The sequence below is a fragment of the Schistocerca cancellata genome, chromosome 3 (assembly GCF_023864275.1).
Source record: "Schistocerca cancellata isolate TAMUIC-IGC-003103 chromosome 3, iqSchCanc2.1, whole genome shotgun sequence".
NCBI classification, from domain to species: Eukaryota; Metazoa; Arthropoda; class Insecta; order Orthoptera; family Acrididae; genus Schistocerca; species Schistocerca cancellata.
Window position 1 is genome coordinate 393,560,582 of NC_064628.1, and position 23,147 is coordinate 393,583,728.

At 39.0% G+C, this 23,147-nt stretch overlaps 1 protein-coding gene across 1 annotated transcript in view; it reads right to left on the reverse strand.

The window, feature by feature from the left end:
• LOC126175120 (huntingtin) overlaps window positions 1-23,147 on the reverse strand; it is a 539,564-nt gene that overhangs the window by 462,695 nt on the left and 53,722 nt on the right. The window contains exons 6-7 of the mRNA XM_049921673.1: window positions 18,783-18,964; window positions 2,832-3,024 (exon numbers count right to left, since the gene is read on the reverse strand). Of these exons, the coding sequence (XP_049777630.1) occupies window positions 2,832-3,024; window positions 18,783-18,964 (375 nt within the window). The remainder of the gene's footprint in view (window positions 1-2,831; window positions 3,025-18,782; window positions 18,965-23,147) is intronic.

Sequence of the window (23,147 nt, forward strand, 5' to 3'; positions counted from 1 at the left end):
TCAGTGTGAATGCAGTTTTCTGTAATGCATCGACGTGTTGTAGGTGACTGGTTGCCTTTTCCTTAGTTTACGAATTGTGAAAATGTATACCTGCTGAAGGGAAGGGAAAGTTTCTACGAACTGAGGGCTAGGGGAAACATAAAGAAGTAGTTAGAAACAACAGCAGGCTGACAGACATGATACAGATTCAAGACTACTACAAACAGTGATATTTCTTTAACAGATATGGCAAAAATTAAACTTATATACACATGCAAATAAAGTTTCTCAACTGTGCACAAAACAAACCTGCAAATTATAGAAGATAGACCACTGGTCATTAATAATTTTTTGAACTAGTTGTGAATAGCAGCGCAGTGGTCATCACTCAAGTTCATTAAAAATGATGAAGTTAAATGTTTGGCAAGTCAAGGAAATTATGGAAGATACCACATAATCAAAAACAACAAGGTGCATATATGACAACTGCCGCACTTACTCCTAACAATAAGAAAACCCACTTCTATGGGAATAAGATTGCACATAAACAAACACATGAAGCAAAGTATGTGACTTGTATTCTGCAGTAAAAGAAACATCTTTGTATGTCGTAAACGTAGAACAGAAACAGTGGTTCTCCAATTACCGTCAGTTTAACAAATATTTTATTGACAGGAGTGCACATTTATTTACAAATGTCATAGTACAAAGAGGAAGTGCCATAAAAATTGAAGCGATGTTGGAACTCTTGACCACACCTCTGTAACTCATTTCATAGCACTCAACTTTTAAGTGGGACAAGTCTCATACAATTTGGTTTGGTACAATCTTTATCAATTACCTGTAATTCTGTAGGAGACTGTTTAAAACCTAGCCAAATATAATAATAACTTTTTCTTAACCATTTCCTCCTAATAAGTAACACTGACACAATGACAGAGTAACTACTGAGATGACACTGTAAATAATTTAGGAGTAAAGGTAACAACTCACCAAACAGTAAATGTGATAAGTCATCAACAACACACAAACAAAACTGAAAATTCTGCTAGGCTTTGGGAAAATCGAAATCATTTTTTGAGCTAGAGCACGCGCACCCACACACACACACACACACACACACACACACACACACACACACACACAGCATGGAGCTCAATACTAACATTTAAATCTTTATTGCAATTAAAAATCAGAAAACTCCCAGCTCAGATAAAAGGAGATTGTGATGTGATAGGAAATGTGAACAGCATTAGTTAGTATGATGACAACACATAATAAAAGCGAACAGCATTAGTTAGTATGATGACAACACATAATAAAAGCCAAGAAAAAAGTAACACTTCTGGAAGGATGCCAAATGTCTCGGAATACGCTGAGAAGAAATTTATGGATGAAATAAGGTACATATTCAGGCAATTTATGTGGTCCCAAATCCTTTATTTGAAGGAAGTACAGGTACTTGATAAGAAAGACAATGAGGCAAACTGGAATTGAATCACAATACAAAAGTTACATATGATACCTAATACACTGTTTCTAAATGAATGACAAAAAGTATAGTTAGTTTTCTCAAGATTTTTTGCTTTTTATTTAATGCCCTTTGAAGACATGGTTACCAGAGATAGACCAATAGCCCACTACATCCTGGTGATGAAAGGAAATGTATTTTCTTTCCTTTTTCTTAAAAAGGAAAAAAAGATCTTGGCATTCAATTTAACTGTCACAAACACAATGTGAAAATTAAAATTTGGTTGCTGCAACAGGAAATATGCACAAGTGTTCTCCAACACATTCATACATCCACTGTGTAACTTTTCACAGTTTCCCATAAACGAGGAGAGTTCTTTAACTTAACACATTTGACTCGAAATACTGTGAATATTTGACGTATGTGTGTGTTCAACTGAAGTGCAGTTTGTTTCTGTGTTTTTCATGTAATTCAATCTGAGTTGTGTGGCTTGGGAGCACTGCAACAGTGAAAAGAAGCAAAGTGACTGTTGCTAGTAACGTGGTGCATTTGCTAGAGAAATCAGTGAAGAAACTTAACAATTAAATATTGACAATGTATGGGCATAATGTGTCACTTCATGATACTGTGAAAGAGTGGAACAGGTTTTCCACTGTGGTAACAAATATCTGCAAGATGCACCATGAAGTGGCTGTGGTAGAAAACATTTTCAAAGCATCTGAATTTCATACTATTCAGTTTGCTACATTTATGTGGTGTAACTGCAAATATTATGAAGCAACACTTGATTGTTTACTGTTCAATCTAGTGGACCTGTTAAAACTTCTACAAGATGCATGTCTTTTGTTATTGTATACCTTGACTCATTCCACATCTTTGAAGGTGCTCCCACTGCATGGGATCTACAGAGCACGACAAATGAACAGTTAATCAAGAGCATGTGAGGGTACAAAAGACAGCAGAGACACTGAATGAAGGATGAAGGGATACCAAATCACAAAACCATGCATTGAAATCACACACTGGAATGCAGAAGCAATAAACAATGAACTGTGAAAATGAGTGTAAATGGTTTACATACACCACTGACAATTCATAGTAATTATATATACTGATAAAGTGTAGTACCAAATATGAGATGAGGAAATGGCTGTAAAAAAGGAAGCTAAATACAATCAGAAGGCAAGGCTGTGGAAATTAGGAACTATAGTAATAATGACTGAAAGAAAATATTATAATGAAGAGGAGATGTAAGGACAGGAGTTGGTTGAAGTTTCGTTTGCATGCTGTAAAATGTTCAGCTGAAGGATAAACAACTTTGAACAAATTTCAGAAATGGAATCACCATTCAACCCACTTCCAAAGTTCAGCAGAAACTTACTCAAGGAACGGCGAGACAGCTTCTCGAGAGACTCACTCGGCTGTATGTGGCTCCGTCGTATGCCTTCAGAGGAAAGCAAAATGGCAAGCAAATCATCTGGTGGATCCTGCAGCAACTGATGAAGTGTTTCAAGAGCACCATTAATGACATTATGGTCTGTGTGGTTTGTGTAATGCAGGCAAAGTTCATACACCTGAAGGCAAAATACCATAAATAAATTACATTTCAAGTATAATAAAGATTACTGAGTACAATTACTTTGCAGTTGTACCACAATACATTCATATCATACTGCACAAAAAACATTTCATAAAATATCTTTTGAGGTGAGTCAATTAAAATAATTTATTATATTCTCTTCACATAATGTTTTATTGGAAGCTTAAAAACATACATGATTCTTCAAGAGAATCACATTGCTCTTCCTGTGCTTAGGAAGTGGTTACATATTTTTAGTTGGCTTTCAGATAAAATATGTTAACATAACCAACTACAAATAAAATGGATTTTAAAAAACCACTTAAAACAAATAAAAAATAAACTCTATGTGTTTTGTGCAGACTATACAGCTAAAAGATTATGGGGAACAAACTTTCAAACTTGTAACAGTAATATACATCTCAGTAGCAATTTACATAAACAATACAGTCAGGAGCCATAAAGGATAGTAACGAGTTGCACATTACTGATTTGAAGAAGCCTAATTTTTGTCCGGTGGTGTTATTTTGACAGTGCTTATCACACTCCTGCTTTCTGTCCACATTTTAAGTCCTAGATGCCTACATCAATTAAGCCGCCACAAGTCATTACTCTTGATAAAATTTAGACAGCACTTCGTTTGGATGATACATAAAGGGTCATCTATCTGCATTTGTCAAATTAAATAAACCTATTCCCTATGAACCATGGACCCTGCCAAAGTGGGGTGGCTTGCATAGCCCTGAAATACAGACAGCCACACTTTATCTGCAACGGTATCAATGAAGAGGATTGACAAAGCTGTGGTTCCTCAATAGAGGCAGCAGCAAGCCAAAAATCGCTATGTCGGGACTGAGACAGTCATTTTTTTCGAGAGTATACAACTCTACTAGATGGCTTAATGATGTTATTCTCTTTTGTAAAATATTCCTGAGGAAAAATATTGCCCCGTTAGGATCTCCCAGCAGGGACTACTCAGGATGATACCATCAGGAGAAACAAAACTGGCATTTTACTGGTCAGAGTGTAGAATGTTAGATCCCATAAACAGGTGATGTGTTGTGCATTGAATCGTGGTCTGCAGTCCAAAGACTGGTTTGGTACAGCTCTCCATGCTACTTCATCCTGTGCAAGCCTCTTCATCTCCGAGTAACTATTGCAACCTACACCCATCTGAATCTGCTTAGTGTATTCATCTCTTGGTCTCCCTCTACAATTTTACACCCCACCTCCGATACCAAATTGGTGATCCCTTGATGTCTCGAATGTGTCCTATCAACTGATCCCTTCTTTTGGTCAAGCTGAGCCACAAATTTCTTGTTGCCCCAATTCTGTTCAGTACCTCCTCATTAGTTACATGACCAACTCATCTTATCTTCAACATTCTTCTGCAGTACCACATTTAGAAAGCATCTATTCTATTTTTGTCTAAACTGTTTATCGTCCGTGTTTCACTTCCATACATGGCAACACTCCATACAAATACCTTCATAAAATGACTTCGTAAGACTTAAATATACATTCGCTGTTCTTCTTCAGAAATACTTCTCTAGCCATTGCCATCCTACATTTTATACCCTCCTTACTTCAGCCATCAACAGTTATTTTTCTACCCAAATAGCAAAACTCATGTACTACTTTACGTGTCTTGTTTCTAATCTAATTCCCTCAACATTCCCTGATTTAATTCGACTACATCCCGTTATCCTTATTTTGCTTTTGTTGATGTTCATCTCACATTTTTCTTTCAAGACACTGATCATTCTGTTCAAGTGCTCCTCCAAGTCTTTCGCTGTCTCTGGCAGAACTACAATGTCATCAGCAAATCATAAAGTTTTTATTTCTTCACCCTGAACTTTAATTCCTACTCCAAATTTTTCTGTGGTTTCCTTTACTCAGGGTGTATATGCAGAGAAGGAAAAAAATTCCCGGATTTTTCCTGGATCTCCCGGTGAAAAATACATTTCCTCCCGGGTGAAAATACACTTTAGCCATGTTAAGTGACAGTATACTTTCCCTCGGAACTGTGAAACTTATCCTCTGATAGGATATCGTTTTATACAGCAGCATAGATTTTCCCGGCACTTTAGAAAACGATATTCAGGGGGAAAAAAACACATTTTGGAAAAATCTTTGATGTGCAGCAACATGTACACTGCATATTTTCGTATTACGAAAGTATAAATTTTAATTCCACCAACAGGAAAAGTTAATGGTTTAAATTAATGTACATAGTGTTGCTACACGAAAAGCAAAGCTTTCGCATATAATATTTATCTCTAAGATTAATAAGCTACAAGAGAAGCTAAGCTTTCACATATAATGTTGATCTGTTTAGCACATGTTACACTTTAATATACATCACACAAGTACGCCAGCAAAATTTTTAATACCGACATAAATCTCTGATCTTCTGGGCTCGAAATTCTTCTAAATGGCTCGTCATCAAAGAGTTGACTTTTAAAAGAGACCAAACACTGTGATTTAAGAAATTCATTGTACATTCGCGGACATAGTTCATCCTGCGTAAAAGGAAATTTACTTTGAAAATAACACTTTCCGAACAACAACTGGCAACATTTTCCTGTGATCTATTAGAAATAGATTCATTTTAGCAATTGCCAGAGAGCACCAGATAAGAGGCGTTTCCGCGCTTGCACAGCTATGGTGACGTAGGAAGACTGTATGTTCATACACATAAAACATTAAGAGATCTCACATTATGTCATAAAAGAAACAAGACATCAGAGGATACTCCAAGAGCGTCGGAATTTCGTGAATCATACTATAATTCATAGAGCGCCTTAAAGAGCACATTCATATGTCCAGATTCCCAATGACGTAGGCCTCGACCAGATATGAAGCAGTTCAGTGTAGTTTTCAGGACGTACATTTTCTTGGAGTACCAGTATTGTATTATATCATGTTTGGTTCTTTATAATGGCATAACGCCATATGTGCTAGAAGATGTAAACGTGCCCCTGAAATGCAGCGAACAGTTGAAACTAGCCAATAGTGTCGAATAAATTGACTGCCTCAGCAGGAAAGCTTAATAAAAGCCAAATTTATTTATCAAACCGACAAAAATAACTTCATTGTTCTGCAAAGCGATTAATGCTTGACTGTCAAAAAGGTAATTATGTGAAAGTATTTTAATTCACTTGATAGCTCCCAGCCACAAAAGTCTGTCTGGTTTTCATTTGACGTGAGAGCAGTAAACGAAGGGGAAACAGAAAAATCACTAAATGTAAAAACGGATCACAAGTGCAATATCAGGTATCTCAAACAGTGGTTTACAACAGTTTCCAGGTTTGCACTCAGATATAATTATGAAAGTCTTTTTTTGTGACTTGAATGTACTGATATCTGCTTTTGAATTTCCCAAAATGTGATCCCATGTTTAAGATGAGAATGAAAGTAGACACGACGGGCACGATTTCCTGTTTTTACTGAGCTGGTCTTGCTAATTTTTCATCAGATACATTATACACTAATTTCACTTTAAATTGCTTTGCAATCATAAAGCTAAGAATTTGGTTTGCTGCAGATAAATGGAATGCACATATTCTTGTTTAGAATTTGTGAAATCTTAATGAGATAGTTTTTTTTACTGTTTATTATAAGATGATTATTCTGTGCCCAGCTGCTAACTGTTTTGTCACAGTGTTTTCCAATTGCTGTAAATCTTCTTTTCACAGAATTGTGGTGTCATCCACAAATTAGTTTTATGATCTTCAACAATCTCCTCCTGCATGGCTGTTTTTCCCTCCCTTCCTCCTACCTATATTTGTCATCATGAAAGAAGAAATAGCGAATAACGTTCTTAGAAGTATTATTGAGAGGTATGGTGTGAATTCTCTCTCTCTCTCTCTCTCTCTCTCTCTCTCTCTCTCTCTCTCTCCCACTTTCAAAATGACAACATATTCAGTTCTACACATGTGGAGATACTAAATCAATGATAAGTTTAATACATGGCAGAGATGTTAAGTCACAGATAGGTACAAAAAAATATTGTAAAAAAAGTAAGCTTTCAGCCAAAAGCCTTTCTTCCAAATTAGGCCTCAGCAGCCAGAGAAAGTGGATATTGTGTGTGTGTGTGTGTGTGTGTGTGTGTGTGTGTGTGTGTGGGCGCACGTGCGCGAGTGTATATTGTCTTTTGGTCAAAAGCTTATTTGTTTAACAGTTTTTTTGTTGTAACTATCTGTGACTCAACAACTCCGCTGTTTGGCAAGTGGCAATCTATCCTTTTCATATTACTGTCATTATTCCATCTGGGATTTTCCAGTGTTTGATTTTTTCATATGAAGTTTGTTATAAATAATCCACTTTATTTCAAATGGATGTCACTTAATTCCAGTATGATGGACGTACAGAAATTATGGGCACAGTGTTAAGGGACTATAAATCACACTCTGGAGAAACATGGGCCTAGTAAATGGATTACGGATGGAAAAGACCCACTGTGGTTTAACAACAAAATTCAGAAAATGCTGCAGTAAGAAAGAGTGTTGCACTCTCAGTTCAAAAGAGAACCCGCAAATGATGATAGGCAAAAGTTAATAGTGTCTCATGTGTCTGTACAAAGACTGATACATGCAGCATAAAGTAACTACCACTATCATATCTTAGCAAAATTCTTTGCCAGGAACCTGAGAAAATTCTGGCCCTACATACAATCACTGACTGGGTCGAAGGCTTCTATCCAGTCACTCACTGACAAGTTTGGTGGGGCATTAGAAGATATCAAAAAAAAAAAGCTGAAATTTTTAATTTGTGTTTAAGAAATCATTCACACTGGAGGAGCGCACAAACATCTGACAATTGCACAGACTCCTGTATGGAGGACATAGTAATAGACATCCCTTGTGCAAAGAAGCAAATGAAAGAACTGAAAACAAATAAGTCACCAGGTCTGGATGGAATCGCAATTCAGTTTTAAAAACTATGATCTAGGTTCATTCTATAAGGTTTTGGGATTGTAGCCAGATCATGTCGACTTCTTTCCACAATACTTCAGCAGGCAACCATCCAGCCATCTTCAAGTGAGTGTCCGCCACTGGAGATTGCTAGTTCACAGTGTTGGCTTTATAGCAAAAATTGGCACAAAGATGCATGCACACTGGCAGCAGTCACAGGAGTACACCATTTCTAAATCCGCACCCTCTGCAAAGGTGAAACTACATTTCTGCCCTCTGTCGGAACGCACACTCACAGCACTGAAAACAAATGTCTGATGTTGCCTGATGTGTCTTTAACAATTAAATGTTTTCTCTCAGAAAAAATTAGAGATCACTGGGTCCCAAGCCTTGTACAGTTGAAAGCCGTTGTCATGATTTATAAGATATTGTGCTAGATGTATTTCCACAGATTCTTTAATTACTGAATTCCACAAGCATCTCCGTGGGGCCACGATTTTTGTGGCAGAGTAATCCATAGAATGTCCAGTGGTAATACAATGCTCAGCTATGGCTGACTTAATGGGCTGCGAAAGGCGAGTGTGGTTCTCACGTTCAATTCACCTTTCATGTTAATTTATTTATTGTTCGGCTAATTCAATGTATACAAGATGTAGCCTCTTTATGTTATTAAATACATTTTTAAGAGGTGTCTCCACGCATCTCTGTCCATTGCTGTCTTCTGTCAGTCGAAACCCGCAACTTTCCCGAGTTCCTTATCCCAGCGATCAGATGGTCTCCCTGGTGGTCTTCGTTTTTCTCTAGGACTCCACTTTAAAACTGATTTTATCCATCTTCCATCCTTCAATCGTGCAGAATACGTTTATCTGGGACAATTAATCGACACAAAAAGGAATTTGAAACCTGAAATTTTTCATCGAATTGAGGGTTGGAGGGCTTATGGAAGAAATGCAACAGTTCTCAAATCTAACATGCCAGTCTACTTAAAGAAGACAGTTTTAGATCAGTGTGTCCTACCGGTTTTAACGTATGGGTGTGAAACTTGGACTTGAAATGAATTTTTCAAAATGAAACTTAGAACTGCTCAGAGAGCTACGGAAAGGTCATTTTTAGGTCTCACTAAGAAAGGTCGCCAGAAAAGTGGAGACACGAGCACTAACAGGAGTAAAAAATATTATACAATGGGTTAGGACTCTAAAATGGTAGTGGGCAGGACATACTGCATGAACCTTTCATGTACTCTGCGTATTGTTTGACCTATGTAAGCTTTGTCACACTGGCAAGGAATTTTGTAAATTGCAGTCTTCCACAGACCCAGATCGTCCTTTAGCAAACCGAGAAGCGCATTAATCTTTGCCAGTGGCTGGAAGATTACTTTAACCTGACGTTTCCTTAGGATCCTGCCCACTTTAGACAAAAGGTTGAAGACGTATGGAAGGAACACCCTGGACTTGAAAAGCTCCTTATCTCCTCGATGTAGTGGGTGGTCACGTTTCTTCCCCCTTGGCACTGTACCTATGTGTAGAGAGTAACCATTATCTTTGAACACCGACTGTAGATGTTCTAGCTCCTTTGTAAGGCTGTCTCCATCAGAAACAACATGAGCCCGGTGCACCTACATTCTAAGGATGCCGGTAGTTTGTAAAGGATGCTCGAAGTTAGAGGTCCATATGTGTGAGCGCACAGTAGACAGAATGATCTAAAGACCTGTTCACTTTCCTACTAACCGAGATGTCCAAAAATGGTAAGTAACCATCCTTCTCTATTTCCATCAGAAATTGGACCTTCTTATGGATTGACTTAAGATGTTGCAAGAAACGTGACAGCTTTTCTTCATCATGGGGTCACACAACGAAAGTGTCATCTACATATCAGCAGAAGACTCTCGGTTTAAGTTCTGAGAAATCAAGTGCCTTTTGCTCAAAGTCTTCCATAAAAAAGTTTGCTACCAGAGGGGGGAGAGGACTGCCATGGCAACATCACCAGCCTGCTCAAAATATTCATTGATAAATGAAAAGTAGGTTGAGGAAAGGACATGATGAAAAAGTGCTGTTATAATGGCCTCGAACTTATTGCCGATGAGTAAGGATGAGTCCGTGCGGAAAGTGAGATGACATCAAAGCTCACTAGTAAGCCAGTTTCACTGAGTTGAAGTGACTTCAGTCTAGTGATACACGTCAGCAGAGTTGCGGACATGATGTGTGCACTTCCCCAAAAAGGTCTCAGTGGAGGGTCAGTAGGGGACTCGAGACGAAATGGCACTAGAGCCGTGTTTCACGTTTCGTGAGTCCCCTAGGTCACCGGGTCCCCCGAGGTCCAGAGGGCTGGAAGGCGATGGCGCTTTGTCGCTGAGATAATTAGCTCTGTTAGAGCTATTATCTGGGCAAGCACCCACGCCGGCAAAAGGTTGGCGCGTATAAAATTTTTCATTTGATGGCGCCGTGTAGTGACAGATTTTTATTCTTTTACCTATATAAATGCAGATACTAGTAAATGTAATTTAGTCAGCATGTCACGGTTAAATAAGTATTTAAGCACAGGACAACATAGTTCAACACAGTATGACAGTGGAACGTTATATCCAGGACCAGTGGACGATATTGAAATGGCGGAAAGGGGGAATAATTTTAATGTTAATAGGAGCAACAGTATAAGGACAATTGGTAGGCAAGATGCTGCTAATGAAATTAGATTCGGCCACAATCCAGCATATGATGATTTAGACAAAGAAGTTGTTGAATTTGAATTAGAGCCAAGGCCGACAGAAGAAGTCGATACTGGACTGTGCCAGCACCATCCGTATCGGTATGGTGAGGAAGGTCATACAGCAATAGACGTAGATACGACTGAAAGTACACCGCTTTTATCTGGAGCGGCTGAAACAGCAGTGGACGGCACGGCCTTAAGCACCTCTTTATCTACAGGTCAGATAGCTGGCGCTGCTGGTGCAACAGCTTTAGCATGTGCTGGAATAGCATACGGCGCAACAAAATTAGTTGAAAGGGTGAAAAATAAAGGATTAACATTGCCAGATAGCGACTATGTTGGGCCCGGAAACCCTATAAATATAGACGCACCACAAAGTGGAGCAGATGCCATTTCTAAAGAACATGACGTTGGGTACGATCGCTTATTAAAGGAAGCTTGAGAACGTGTTTTTACTGAAGAAGAATTTAAGCAATGAGTACAGCAGCTGGATGCTAAAGCCATAATTGACTTTGCTATTGATTGGAGTCATTCACGAAATTGGCATTCCTTTGCAGGAAAGTACAGACTGAAATTGAAAACATTTGTGGAACAGAAACTTAACATCCGAAACAACCTGATGCCAAACAACAATATATGTAAATTTATATATTTATATTGTTTTATACATTATTTGTCTATTATATTATGATAATAATAGTAACGTTTCTTGCCTTCAGAATTATGATTGGTCTCCTTGGGAACGTCCAAATTGGAATCGAATGCATGAAAGCCAGAAACGTTATGCATATGAACAGTGGCTAATGTCATGTGTACGTCGTAGTTTGCCTATAGATCACGAACGCCCATCAACATCTGGCAGTACGATACTAGCATCAACGGAAGAAGCTGCGACTGAACATGACGACGACGAGATCGAATATTCCGAAGACGGACAAGAGGATCATACTCCAGTTGCACCATTAGTTCCATATTCAGGTTCTGACACACACAGTAGTGAGATAGAATCAGCATCAGGGAAACATGCAGGTCAATTGCAAAAGGATGTTGGTGCGAAAAAAATCAAAAAAAGCACTTCCAGGAACTGCAGCTCCATCAGCTAATGGAATGGGCGATTTTGCTAATACACGTGATGTACCGTTACCGTCCCCATCAATATTAGATACAGGAAATATTACAAGATATAGAAAAGTGCATCACTTTTTCACATGTAGTTTAGCATATAAAGCAATTACTCATGAAGATGCTGTTTTTATGATTACTCCTTTGGCCGAAATTCCTGTTGATAGACCATTTTTGTATATGACTCCTTCCGAATTTGATTTATTGCCAGATGGTAGCAGAATTGTTCATTGTGATGTAAAAGTAATTGCTCGTAATCCCAGAATTGCATTTCCAACAAATTCAAGTGATACTGAACTTGCCACTTTAAACCAAAATAAAAATATGATAACCAGTATAGGTATAAATTTGAAAATTCCTGGTGTTAATGTAAAGCCAACTGCATTTGCCAGCTCTGCACCTATAGAGACAACTAGTGTAGACCATAAATGTAATTTTTCTCCAATATCAAAATCATGGTACAGATATAGAAATGATGAAGATGCCTTTCTAACTACAGTTCCCGCACATCAATTCGGACAACCCACTAATTTGAAATACTACTATGCATGTTTATCTAGCTCAAAAGATAAAGGTTTACATAATTGGGGTTGGAAGTGTGTTCAATCGTGTGTGTCTGAAGTTGATGCAGATTCGCGTACTGGAAGTGTTGTTGTAAATTATGAATATAACCCTACTTTAGGTTTTCTTAAAATTCCAAAAGTTACTAATGTTGATACATTTCCCATTTCTGTAACTCAACAAGGTGTACCTCAACAATATACACTTAATGGTGATAAGCATTCCAATCCCTTTATGACGTGCAATAATTTTTCGAAAACACCTTTAGAACCAGCACAAATCCAAGTACAGCTAGTATCAGCCATTAGTCCAGTAACAAATAAGGAATCATTGAGATATAAAGATTTGATTGAAAAAGCTGATATTGCATCTAGTGGGTATAATATTAGACTGCATGATACTAATGTGCAACCAAGTCTTCATATAGGGATAAATCCTACTTATGCTTTAAGTACCAGTAGTTTGAACAGTGATGTTTCAAAATATACAGATACTCAAATGTTATTTGAAGTGATTGCTGAATGTTCTGTTTATTCAGATGGGTTAGAGACTCATTATAATCGAGCAGATGTATCAAATGTTCAAATATCAGATATGATTTACATGGCAAATGTGACAAGGAATGAGGAATCATCTTTGTATAAAGGTCAATATGAAATGAAACATGCATAATTCTTTCGATTGAATGTATTGTAAAACCATCTGTAATGTACAATAATGACAATAAAAGCAGTATATACACAATTTTGGATTGAATTTCTTTCACCTCAATATGACACATTATACATTTGTAACAAATTGAAGAAGGCTAATGGATATGGTTTCCTATTTGCATCTTTTAATTCATCAAACTTTCTCCACCTAACAGTTTTCACACGTATATCTTTAAAATCAGGATGACTACAAACAACTGGTTGAGAATTAGAAATCAAAAGTAGAGGAGTTCGACGTAAAATGGAACCACCTTTATATTTAACTCGTATGTTACAGGCTATACCTTCACAAACTTTCTTAAAATCTTCTAATGCACCTTCTTCCAATGAAATTTCGTTCCCAACTATTATTCTTCTGTTTACAGCATCTTGAAGAGCAAACTGATTTGTTTTATTGTTGCAACGACCAATATGTCCTACATTTAAAGCTAACGATATTAAATAGTTGAAAAACCAATTTTTACCACTATTTGGAGGGCCTATTACACACAGTGTATTTAACTTTTTGGAAGGTACATAATTATCATTTTGTCAAACATATAAGCCATTTTTATTAAACCGTGAAACTAAATTTGTGAGGAATTCTGTAGTTTCGACAGTATCATCATTACATTGATACAATAATAATTTGTTTAACCAACTTAATGAATCTTGAAGAGTGTAATAATATTCCCATACATTGTTACTATAAGCATAAAACACATTGTCCTCAGAGCCAGATCCTAATAGGTTTTCTAATCCTCTTAAATCTAGATCATTCACAGTCTTTTTATATAGTTCCAATCCCATATCATAAAATCTTTTGAATTTTGGATCAATTAAATTCATAAAATATGGATGTGCCGCCAGAATTACATTAGTTATATTCTCAGGCGGAATACAGTTGTATGACATTAGTAAGGCTAAAACCTTTTTTGCGATCGTGGCAAGTCAAAATTATCCGGCTGCAAACCCGAAACCTCAAATAATATTCAGTATGCTGGGAAAACTTCAAGAATCATAGTACTCTACAACATTGGCCCCTTACTTTCGAATCCCTTCCTCAATGTAAAGTCCCAACCGATTAAAAAGGGCACAGGTGGCTCCTGTATATACACACATCAAAAACAGTTCTTCATCACCCAAGTTCCCAGAACTCCCGAAGGTAGATGTTGACTGTGGATATTGTATCACAGACACAGTCCCTTTGATTGTTCAGAGATGTCATTAAACCCGCCCAAAGAAGATATAAACAACCATGCATGAGCAGCGCCTATTAGACAGACAGGGTCCGACAGCCAATCAGTTCCAGTCATTCCACCAGGAAGGAGGCACACGCCTCGTGTTGTCTGTAGTTCAACTATGCCTAGATGGTCAACACCGCAGTTCGATTGCATCCGCATTGTTACTTTGCGCCAGGAAGGGCTCTCAACAAGCGAAGTGCTCAGGCATCTTGGAGTGAACCAAAGCAATGCTGTTTGGACATGGAGGAGATACAGACATGCCTCACTCAGGCTGCCCAAGGGCTGATAGTGCAGTGGATGATCGCTATCTATGGATTATGGCTCGGAGGAACCCTGACAGCAACACCCCCAAGTTGAGTAATGCTTTTCGTGCAGAGAAAGGCCGTCATGTTACGACTCAAACTGTGTGCAATAGGCTGCATGATGCACAACTTCACTCCCGACGGCCATGGCGAGGTCCATCTTTGCAACCAAGACACCATGCAGCGCAGTACAGATGGGCCCAACAACATGCCAAATGGACTGCTCAGGACTGGCATTACGTTCTTTTCACCAATGACTGTAGCATATGCCTTCAACCAGACAATCGTCAGAGACGTGTTTGGAGGCAACCCGGTCAGACTGCATGCCTTACACACACAGTCCAGCAAGTGCAGCAAGGTAGAGGTTCCCTGCTGTTTTGGAGTGGCATTATGTGGGGCTGACATACGTTGCTGGTGGTCATGGAAGGTGCACCCATCATGCACATCTTGTGAATGACTTCCTTCAGGATAACAACATAGTTCAAATAGAGTGGCCAGCATGCTCTCCAGACATGAACCCTATCGAACATGCCTGGGATAGACTGAAAAGGGCTGTTTATGGACGACATGACCCACCAACCACTCTGAGGGATCTACACCGAATCGCCATTGAGGAATGGGACAACCGAGACCAAAAGTGCCTTGATGAAGTTGTGGATAGTATGCCACGACGAATGCAGGCATGCATCAATGCAAGAGGACATGCTACTGGGTATTAGAGGTACCGATGTGTACAGCAATCTGGACCACCACTTCTGAAGTTCTCGCTGTATAGTGGTACAACATGCAATGTGTGGTTTTCATGAACAATAAAAACGGCAGAAATTATGTTGATATCTATTCCAATTTTAGGTACACATTCTGGTACTCTTGGAACCAAGGTGACACCAAACTTTTTTTATGTGTGTAAGAAGGGTAAACTAACAAACCCACAAAATTATAGACCACTGCCCTTAACATTGGTTTGCTGCAGAATTCTTGAACATGTTCTCAGAGTAAATATAATACATTTCCTTGAGACGGAAAAGCTTTAGTCCACAAAACAGCACAAATTTAGAAAGCATTACAAGAGCAAAACTCAGCTTGCTCTTTTCTCACACATAACCTGGGAATGATGGATGAGAGGCAACAAGCAATTTAAAAATTCCTAGATTTCCAAAAAGTGTTTGACACAGTACCCCACTGAAGGCTTAACAAAAATACAAGCATATGGAGTAGGTTTCCAGATATGTGAGTGACCAAAAGACTTCTTACATAATGGAACCCAGTATGTTGTCCTTGATGGAGAGTGTCCATCAGAGACAAAGGTATCGTCAGGAGTGCCCCAGAGAAGTGTGATAGGACCGCTGTTGTTCTCTATATACATAAATGATCTGACTGACAGGGTGAGCAGCAATCTGCAGCAGTTATCTATTGAATCTGTGGTGTACGGGCAGGTGTCATCGTTGAGTGTGAGTAAGAGGATACAAGATGACTCAGACAAAATTTCTAGTTGGTGTGATGAATGGCATCTAGCTCTAAATGTAGAAAAATGCAAGTTAATGCAGAGGAGTAGGAAAAACAGATCTGTAAAGTCACAGCATTAGTATTGTCCTGCTTGACTCAGTCACATCGTTCAAATATCTAGGTGTAACACTGCAAAGGAATATGAAATAGAACAAGTGTAAGGACTGTAGTAGGAAAGACAAATGTTCAACTCTGGTTTATTGAGAGAATTTTAGGAACATGTAGGTCATTTGTAAAGGAGACTGCATTCCTGAGTACTGATCTAGTGTTTGGGACCCCACCAGGTCAGATTAAATGAACGTTGAAGCAATTCAGACAAGGAGGAGGAGGAGGAGATTAGTGTTTAACGTCTCACTGACAACAAAATCATTAGAGGCAGAGCCAAAGCTCAGATTAGGGAAGGATGGAGAACGAAAGCAACCGTGCCCTTTCGAAGGCATTTATCTTAAGTGAATTGAGGAAATCATGGAAAACGTAAATCATGATGGCTGGATGCAAGGTCTAAACCGTCGTCCTCCCGAATGGAAATCCAATGTGCCAGCCACTGCGCTACCCTGCTTGGTGAAGCAATTCAGATGCAAACTGCTAGATTTATTACCAGTAGGTTCGATCAACACACAAGTATTATAGGGATGCTATGGGAACACAAATGGGAATCCTGGAAGGAAAGTGATGTTCTTTTCAAGGAACACTGGTGAGAAAATTTAGAGAACCAGAATTTGAAGCTGACTGCAGAATGATACTACGGCTGCAAATGTACATTTCATGTACGGACCACAAGACAGAATAAGAGATAATTAGGGCTCATATGGAGGCATAAAGAATCATTTTTCCCTCACTCTATTTGTGAATGGCACAGGAAAGGAAATGACTAGCAGTAGTTCAAGGTACCTCTGCTATGCACCATACAGTGGCTCGTGGAATATGTATGTAGAAATAGATGTAGATGAAAAGGAACAATTATCTGCTTAGTTACAATACTATAAGAAAAAACCCCATTCATTACAGGTTCCCTTTAGCACAAAAAGTGTTGCACATTGCCGCCAGCAAAATGTTTGATCACTTACCCAATGATAAATTAGAAAACAGACTGAAAGAGTTTCAGCCTGATAACTCCAAAAGATTGTAGATGATAAGGATGTAGCCATATGAATGTATAATGTGGATGTAAAATGACTCATCTCACATCATTAAACATTATCCATGGAACATGGAGCTACCAAATGAACTAAATTTGCCATGTACTAGTGTTGCTCTCCTCTTTTTGCCATGACCAGTTGTATGAAGTGTTGTCATCACCCATTTCACAAGAATACTTCTACCTTTTCTAAATTTGATTCACAAGGGGAACAACTGACAAGGTGAATCTCTGAATCAGTACACGGGGCAGTCACAGACATAGAAAGTTGCAGTGCACTGCCTGCAAAAGGCATCACATTTATGTTAAGAGTTCCAGTCTGGCACACAGTTTTAACTTGCCACAAATATTTACTCACATACTTGATTCCCTTGAAACTGCAAACGACGACTCCTTGCATTAAATGAATGAATGACTGCATGAAAGAGGTCAAGCATTACCTTATGTTACCTGATCTAATCCATGACTACCCTCCTTCCAATACAAATCACATTCCCCACAGCAACTCTCAATCCTCTCTAGCACTCCTAAAAGTGAACGTACAAAATATCTCCTGCCTCGCAGGATTAAAACTACCCATAATCACAAAAACCCCATCTTCAGAATGGGACTCACCAATACAGGCATACCACAGTGGTCAGTATTAGGTAAGCTCTTGTTCTTGCCATATACCAATAATCTCACATGAGTTATCCAAGAAGCAGAAATGGTTCTATTTGCTGATGATGCAAGAATTGCAGTCAAAGTTAATGAAGTGACTTCAGTACTTGAAAATGTAAACAGAAATTTACAATGGTTCTTTGCAACTGGACTGCAACTAAATTAGGTAAAATGATACAATACATATGATTGCACAAATTCTGACCTCACAATTAGAAATAACGCATGAGGGTAAATCAATAAGGAAAACAGAATATTCCAAATCCTTCGGTGTTTACACTGACAAGAACCTGAACTGCAAATTTTGCATATCAAAAGTTAACTTACTTTTCCTGTTTTCATTTGCTAATTTGTTGTAGCATCATATTCCAGACTAAAATGTGACTGACATAAAATGTGTTAGTTTTACAGAAATGAGTAATAACGATTATATATGGTGTTCACTCTAGAATCCCCTATCAGAAGCTCTTTGAGCAGCTAAATATACTGACAACAGCCTCACAATACATTTACTCTCTTTATTAAGTTTGTCATCAACAATCAATCATAGTTTGGAAGCAACAATAACATTCATAAATGTAATACTATCAGAAGTAGTAATTAACACTGGCCATCACTCACCCTTAGTATGGTACAAAAAGGAATAAGGTATCCGGCCATAAAGATATTTCACTGCCTACACCCCATGACGTATGAATTTAACAGCTAATAAAATTAACTTCACACACTGAAATCATACCTGTTTGCAACTCCTTTTACTCTATAGAAGAATTTCTGATCATGCAGTTGCACAATTGTGTGTGTGTGTGTGTGTGTGTGTGTGTGTGTGTGTGTGTAACTAACATACTCTTATTATGAAGTGATCTGGCTGCTTGGAAATGGTAAGAGGACAAGATGTCAGCAAACCTGTATCATTCTATCAATTGAAATCGGTGTCTCATGTGTACGACATCTGACACCGAAACTGCCTCTCATTTCGTCCTCAGCTGCCTCCTTCAAAACCATATGCGGAAGAATAGATCGAAGGCAACCCAAAACACCAAGTATAGTGGGCACTGGTTGCATCTCACGCACAGGCACCAAACAATCTTGAAAAAGTAAAATTACCATTCTTAGTAAAAGAAACTACTAAACATAAATTGTACAAACAATAAAACTGTTTTCCACTGAGCTAGTAAAATACTTTAGCATAAATAATGGACAAGAAAATGAATAAATTACAATATGCTGTTGCCTCTACTTCAATGTAAATGAGGAGAGATTATAATAAACACATTTTACAGTATATCCTCAATCACACATTACTTTTCACTCCTGCCACTCTCTCTACCTATAATATAAATAACAGTATCAAAAAGAAAACTGTATTGTGTTCAAATGTATGTGAAATCTAATGGGACTTAACTGCTAAGGTCATCAGTCACTAAGCTTACACACTACTTAACCTAAATTATCCTAAGGACACACACACACACACACACACACACACACACACACACACACATCCCTGCCCGAGGGAGGACTCGAACCGCCGCCAAAATCAGCTGCACAGTTCATGACTGTAGCGCCTTAGACCACTCGGCTAATCCCGCGCGGCAAAACTGTATTAACAGTTGCAAAAGTCAGGATAGTGATATCATTATTTTTTCTATATATGCCTATCGGTAGCACGAAATATTTTGCCTCCTGAAAGTAAGTATTGGCCAGCATTGCTGTCTCACAATCTAAATAATAAATTTAAAAAATCAAATCTTAAAGATATAATAATATACCAGTAATTAGACAGATAAAACATCTACTCACTGGCAAGGAAAAAAAACATATAGAAGTTAAAGAAATGTGCAAGTTTTCGGAACCAGTGGCTACTCCTCCTGGCAGAAGCATTGAAGGGGAAGCAAGAGCGATTAAGGAAAAGGCCTGGTTATGTTAACGAAATGGGGAGAGTTATGGAAAAGATGCCCAGAACCCCAGGTCAGGGGAGACTTACAAGATGGGATGAGAAGCAAAGACTGACTGTTGGGGACTCCATCAGATGGGATTTGAAAACCTATACCCCTTAAAAGCGTAAGATAGCATTATAAGTAACACAGAGATTGTTGAAAAAAGTTCACGAAAGGAAAGGTTAAGAGCGAAGAAATTAACGTAAATTACAACCAGGTGGGCCACAAGGACCAAGGACGTGTTGTAACACCCATTTCCCACTATGTAGCTCTGAGAAACTGGTGTTGGGGAACAGGGGCAGTGGGGGGTGGGGGTGGGGGAGGGGGGGGGTGAGAATCCAGATAGCACATGTGGTAAAACAGCCACCGAGGTCACGACTGTCATGCCATTCATCCTAACTGATAACTTGGTGGCAGTCATATTGCCAATGCAGAAGCCCAAACAGTGTTTACATAACAGCTGGTACAAAACCGTGTCATTTCACAGGTGGCACTCCATTTGATAGTGTATTTTTGTCAGTTACAGGTCTGTGATATAGGTGGTTGTAAGACAGTGTATAGGGCAAGTCTTACAGCAGGGACAGTCATAGGTTAGGAGTCACAGGGTAGAGAAAGAGATGCATAGGCTCTGACCTGTATATTGCAGAGATTGGGAGAAGCTGAGGGCAAAAAAGTTATTCTAGGTGTGATGAGCAAAATGTCAGTCAGATTGGATTAATTCCAGGGCATGAATTTTAGGAAGTAATAGTCTTGTCGAAGTAGCTGATTAATACATTCAAGACCAGGATAATACTGAGTTGCACGAAGTGTGCTACGAAACTGTTTTTGGAGGGATCAGCAGAACCAGGACTGGATGGGATGGGATGGGATGGAAACTCTGCTTTTGAACTAAGCTGGTGAGGTTATTATGCTCAGAGAAGGCTGAGGTGAGAATGGTGGTGTATTGCTGTAAAGAGTCTGCATCTGAACAAATATGTTTGTGTCGAATGCCAAGGCTATATGGGAGGCAACATTTGACATGGAGGGGATGGCAAATGGTAAAATGTAGGTACTGTTGCTTGCTAGTGGGTTTAATGTGTGCAGCTGACCTTCAGCGAAGACGAAATCAACGTCAAAGAAGGTGGCACCGGATTCACAGTAGGACCACAGGAAATTTAATTGGAAGAATGTATTTAGAGATACAAAAAATTTTAACAGGTCAGTGTCTCCATGAGTCCATATGGCAGAGATGTCATCAATACATCTAAACCAAACCAGGGGCTGAAGGCTAACGGATCCCTGGAAAGCCCCCTACAAGCTACCCTCAAGAAAGTTGGCATATGAAGGAGCCATCGTGGTTCTGATGTCTTCCCCTCAAAAAGGCAGGTATAAAGTTGACTAAGGTGAACAGGATAAGTGCAGGGAGTGGGACAGGCATGTGTATCTGCCTTAGTTGATCAAAACCTGCAATCTATACTACAAAGACTCCTACCCTCTCCCCCCATATTAAAAACACCAACCATTTCATAGATTGTCTGAAACCTGTGCACATCCCACTCCCAACACATCCCTGGCTTGTCACCACTGATGCCAACAGTTCCCATGTACATCATCTGTCTGCTACTCAGCATTACCTCAACCAGCACCCACCAGATTCCAGCCTACGACATCCCTCCTGCTCACCTGAATCAACTCTACACTTACAAACCATTACTTTACCTTTAAGGGACAGACATTCGAACAGATCAAGTCACAAAGAGGGCACTTTCCTGTCATACATAAGCCTTCAGCCCCTGATATGGTTTACATGTATTGATGACACCTTTGCAATATGGACTCATGGTGACGCTGACCTGTTGAAACTCCTGGAATCTCTAAATACATTCTCCCAATCAAATTTCACATGGTCCTATTCCAAATCCCATGCCACTTTATCTGACACTGACCTCATCCTCACTGAACATCACCTACACACTTCTGTTCATGTTAAACCAACTAGCAAACAACAGTATCTACATTTTGACAGTTGCCATCCTTTCCTTGTCAAATATTAACTCCTATACAGCCTTGGCATTCAGGTAAAAGTACTTGTTCAAATGCAGACACTTCAACAGAGTACACCACCATTCTCATCTCAGCCTACATTGGATTTAATTACTGCACCAACCTAGGTCGAAAGCAGATTTCTCAGCCCGAAACCACTTAACGGGACAGTCTAGTCTCAAATCTATTAATCAGCTACTTCGACAACACTCTCACTTCCTAAAATCATGCCCCAAAATTACGTCCATTCTGTCTGACACTTTGCCCATCACTCCTAGGATAGCTTTTTGCCCCCCCCCCCCCCCTTCCCCAATATCTGCAATATTCTGGTCAGACCCTATGCTCCTTCTCCAACCATTTCCCTACCATTTGACTCCTACCTTGTGACATTCCTGATATAAGACATGCCCTATGCACCCTCACATCACCACCTATATCAAGCCCTCTAACTGACCCCCCACGCCCCAAAAAAAAAAAAAAAAAAAAAAAAAAAAAAAAAAAAAAAAAAAAAAAAAAAAAAAAATTACACACACACTTACTATCAATCGGAGAGCCACCTATAGAACGACACAATTTGTGTACCAGCTGTTATGTAAACACCATTTAGCCTTCAGCATTGGTATGACTACCACCAGTTAGGATGAACAGGCATAGACACAGGGTTTATACTGCCAGTGCACAATATCCTGTTGCAGAGCCCACACTACAACATGACGGTCATGGCCTTGGTGCTTGTTTTACCACACATGCTATATGGATTTTCATCCTCCTCCTTCCTCTGCTCTGAAACACCAGTCTCTCTGAACTATTACGGGTCCCATAGACTTGAGCAATATTCCAGGATGGGTCACACAAGTGATTTGTAAGCAATCTCCTTTGTAGACTGACTGCACTTCCCTAGTCTTCTATCAATAAACTGAAGTCTACCACCTGCTTCACCCACAACTGAACCTATGTAATCATTGCATTTCATATCCCTAAAAGTGTTACATCCATGTATTTGTATGAGCTGGACGATTCCAACAGTGACTCACTGATGTTATAGTCATAGGATATTATGTATTTTTGTTTTTGAAGTACAAAATTTTACATTTCTGAACATTTAGAGTGAGTTGCCATTCAAGATCTGACTGAATATTTATGCAGCTTCTTTTAGATAGTACTTCATTACAGATAATGGCATCATCCACAAAAAGCCTGATTTTACTTTAATATTCCCTGCAAAGTCATTAATATACAATATGAACAGCAAGGTTCCCAACACACTACCCTGGGACACCCCTGAAGTTACCTCTACATCTGATGACTC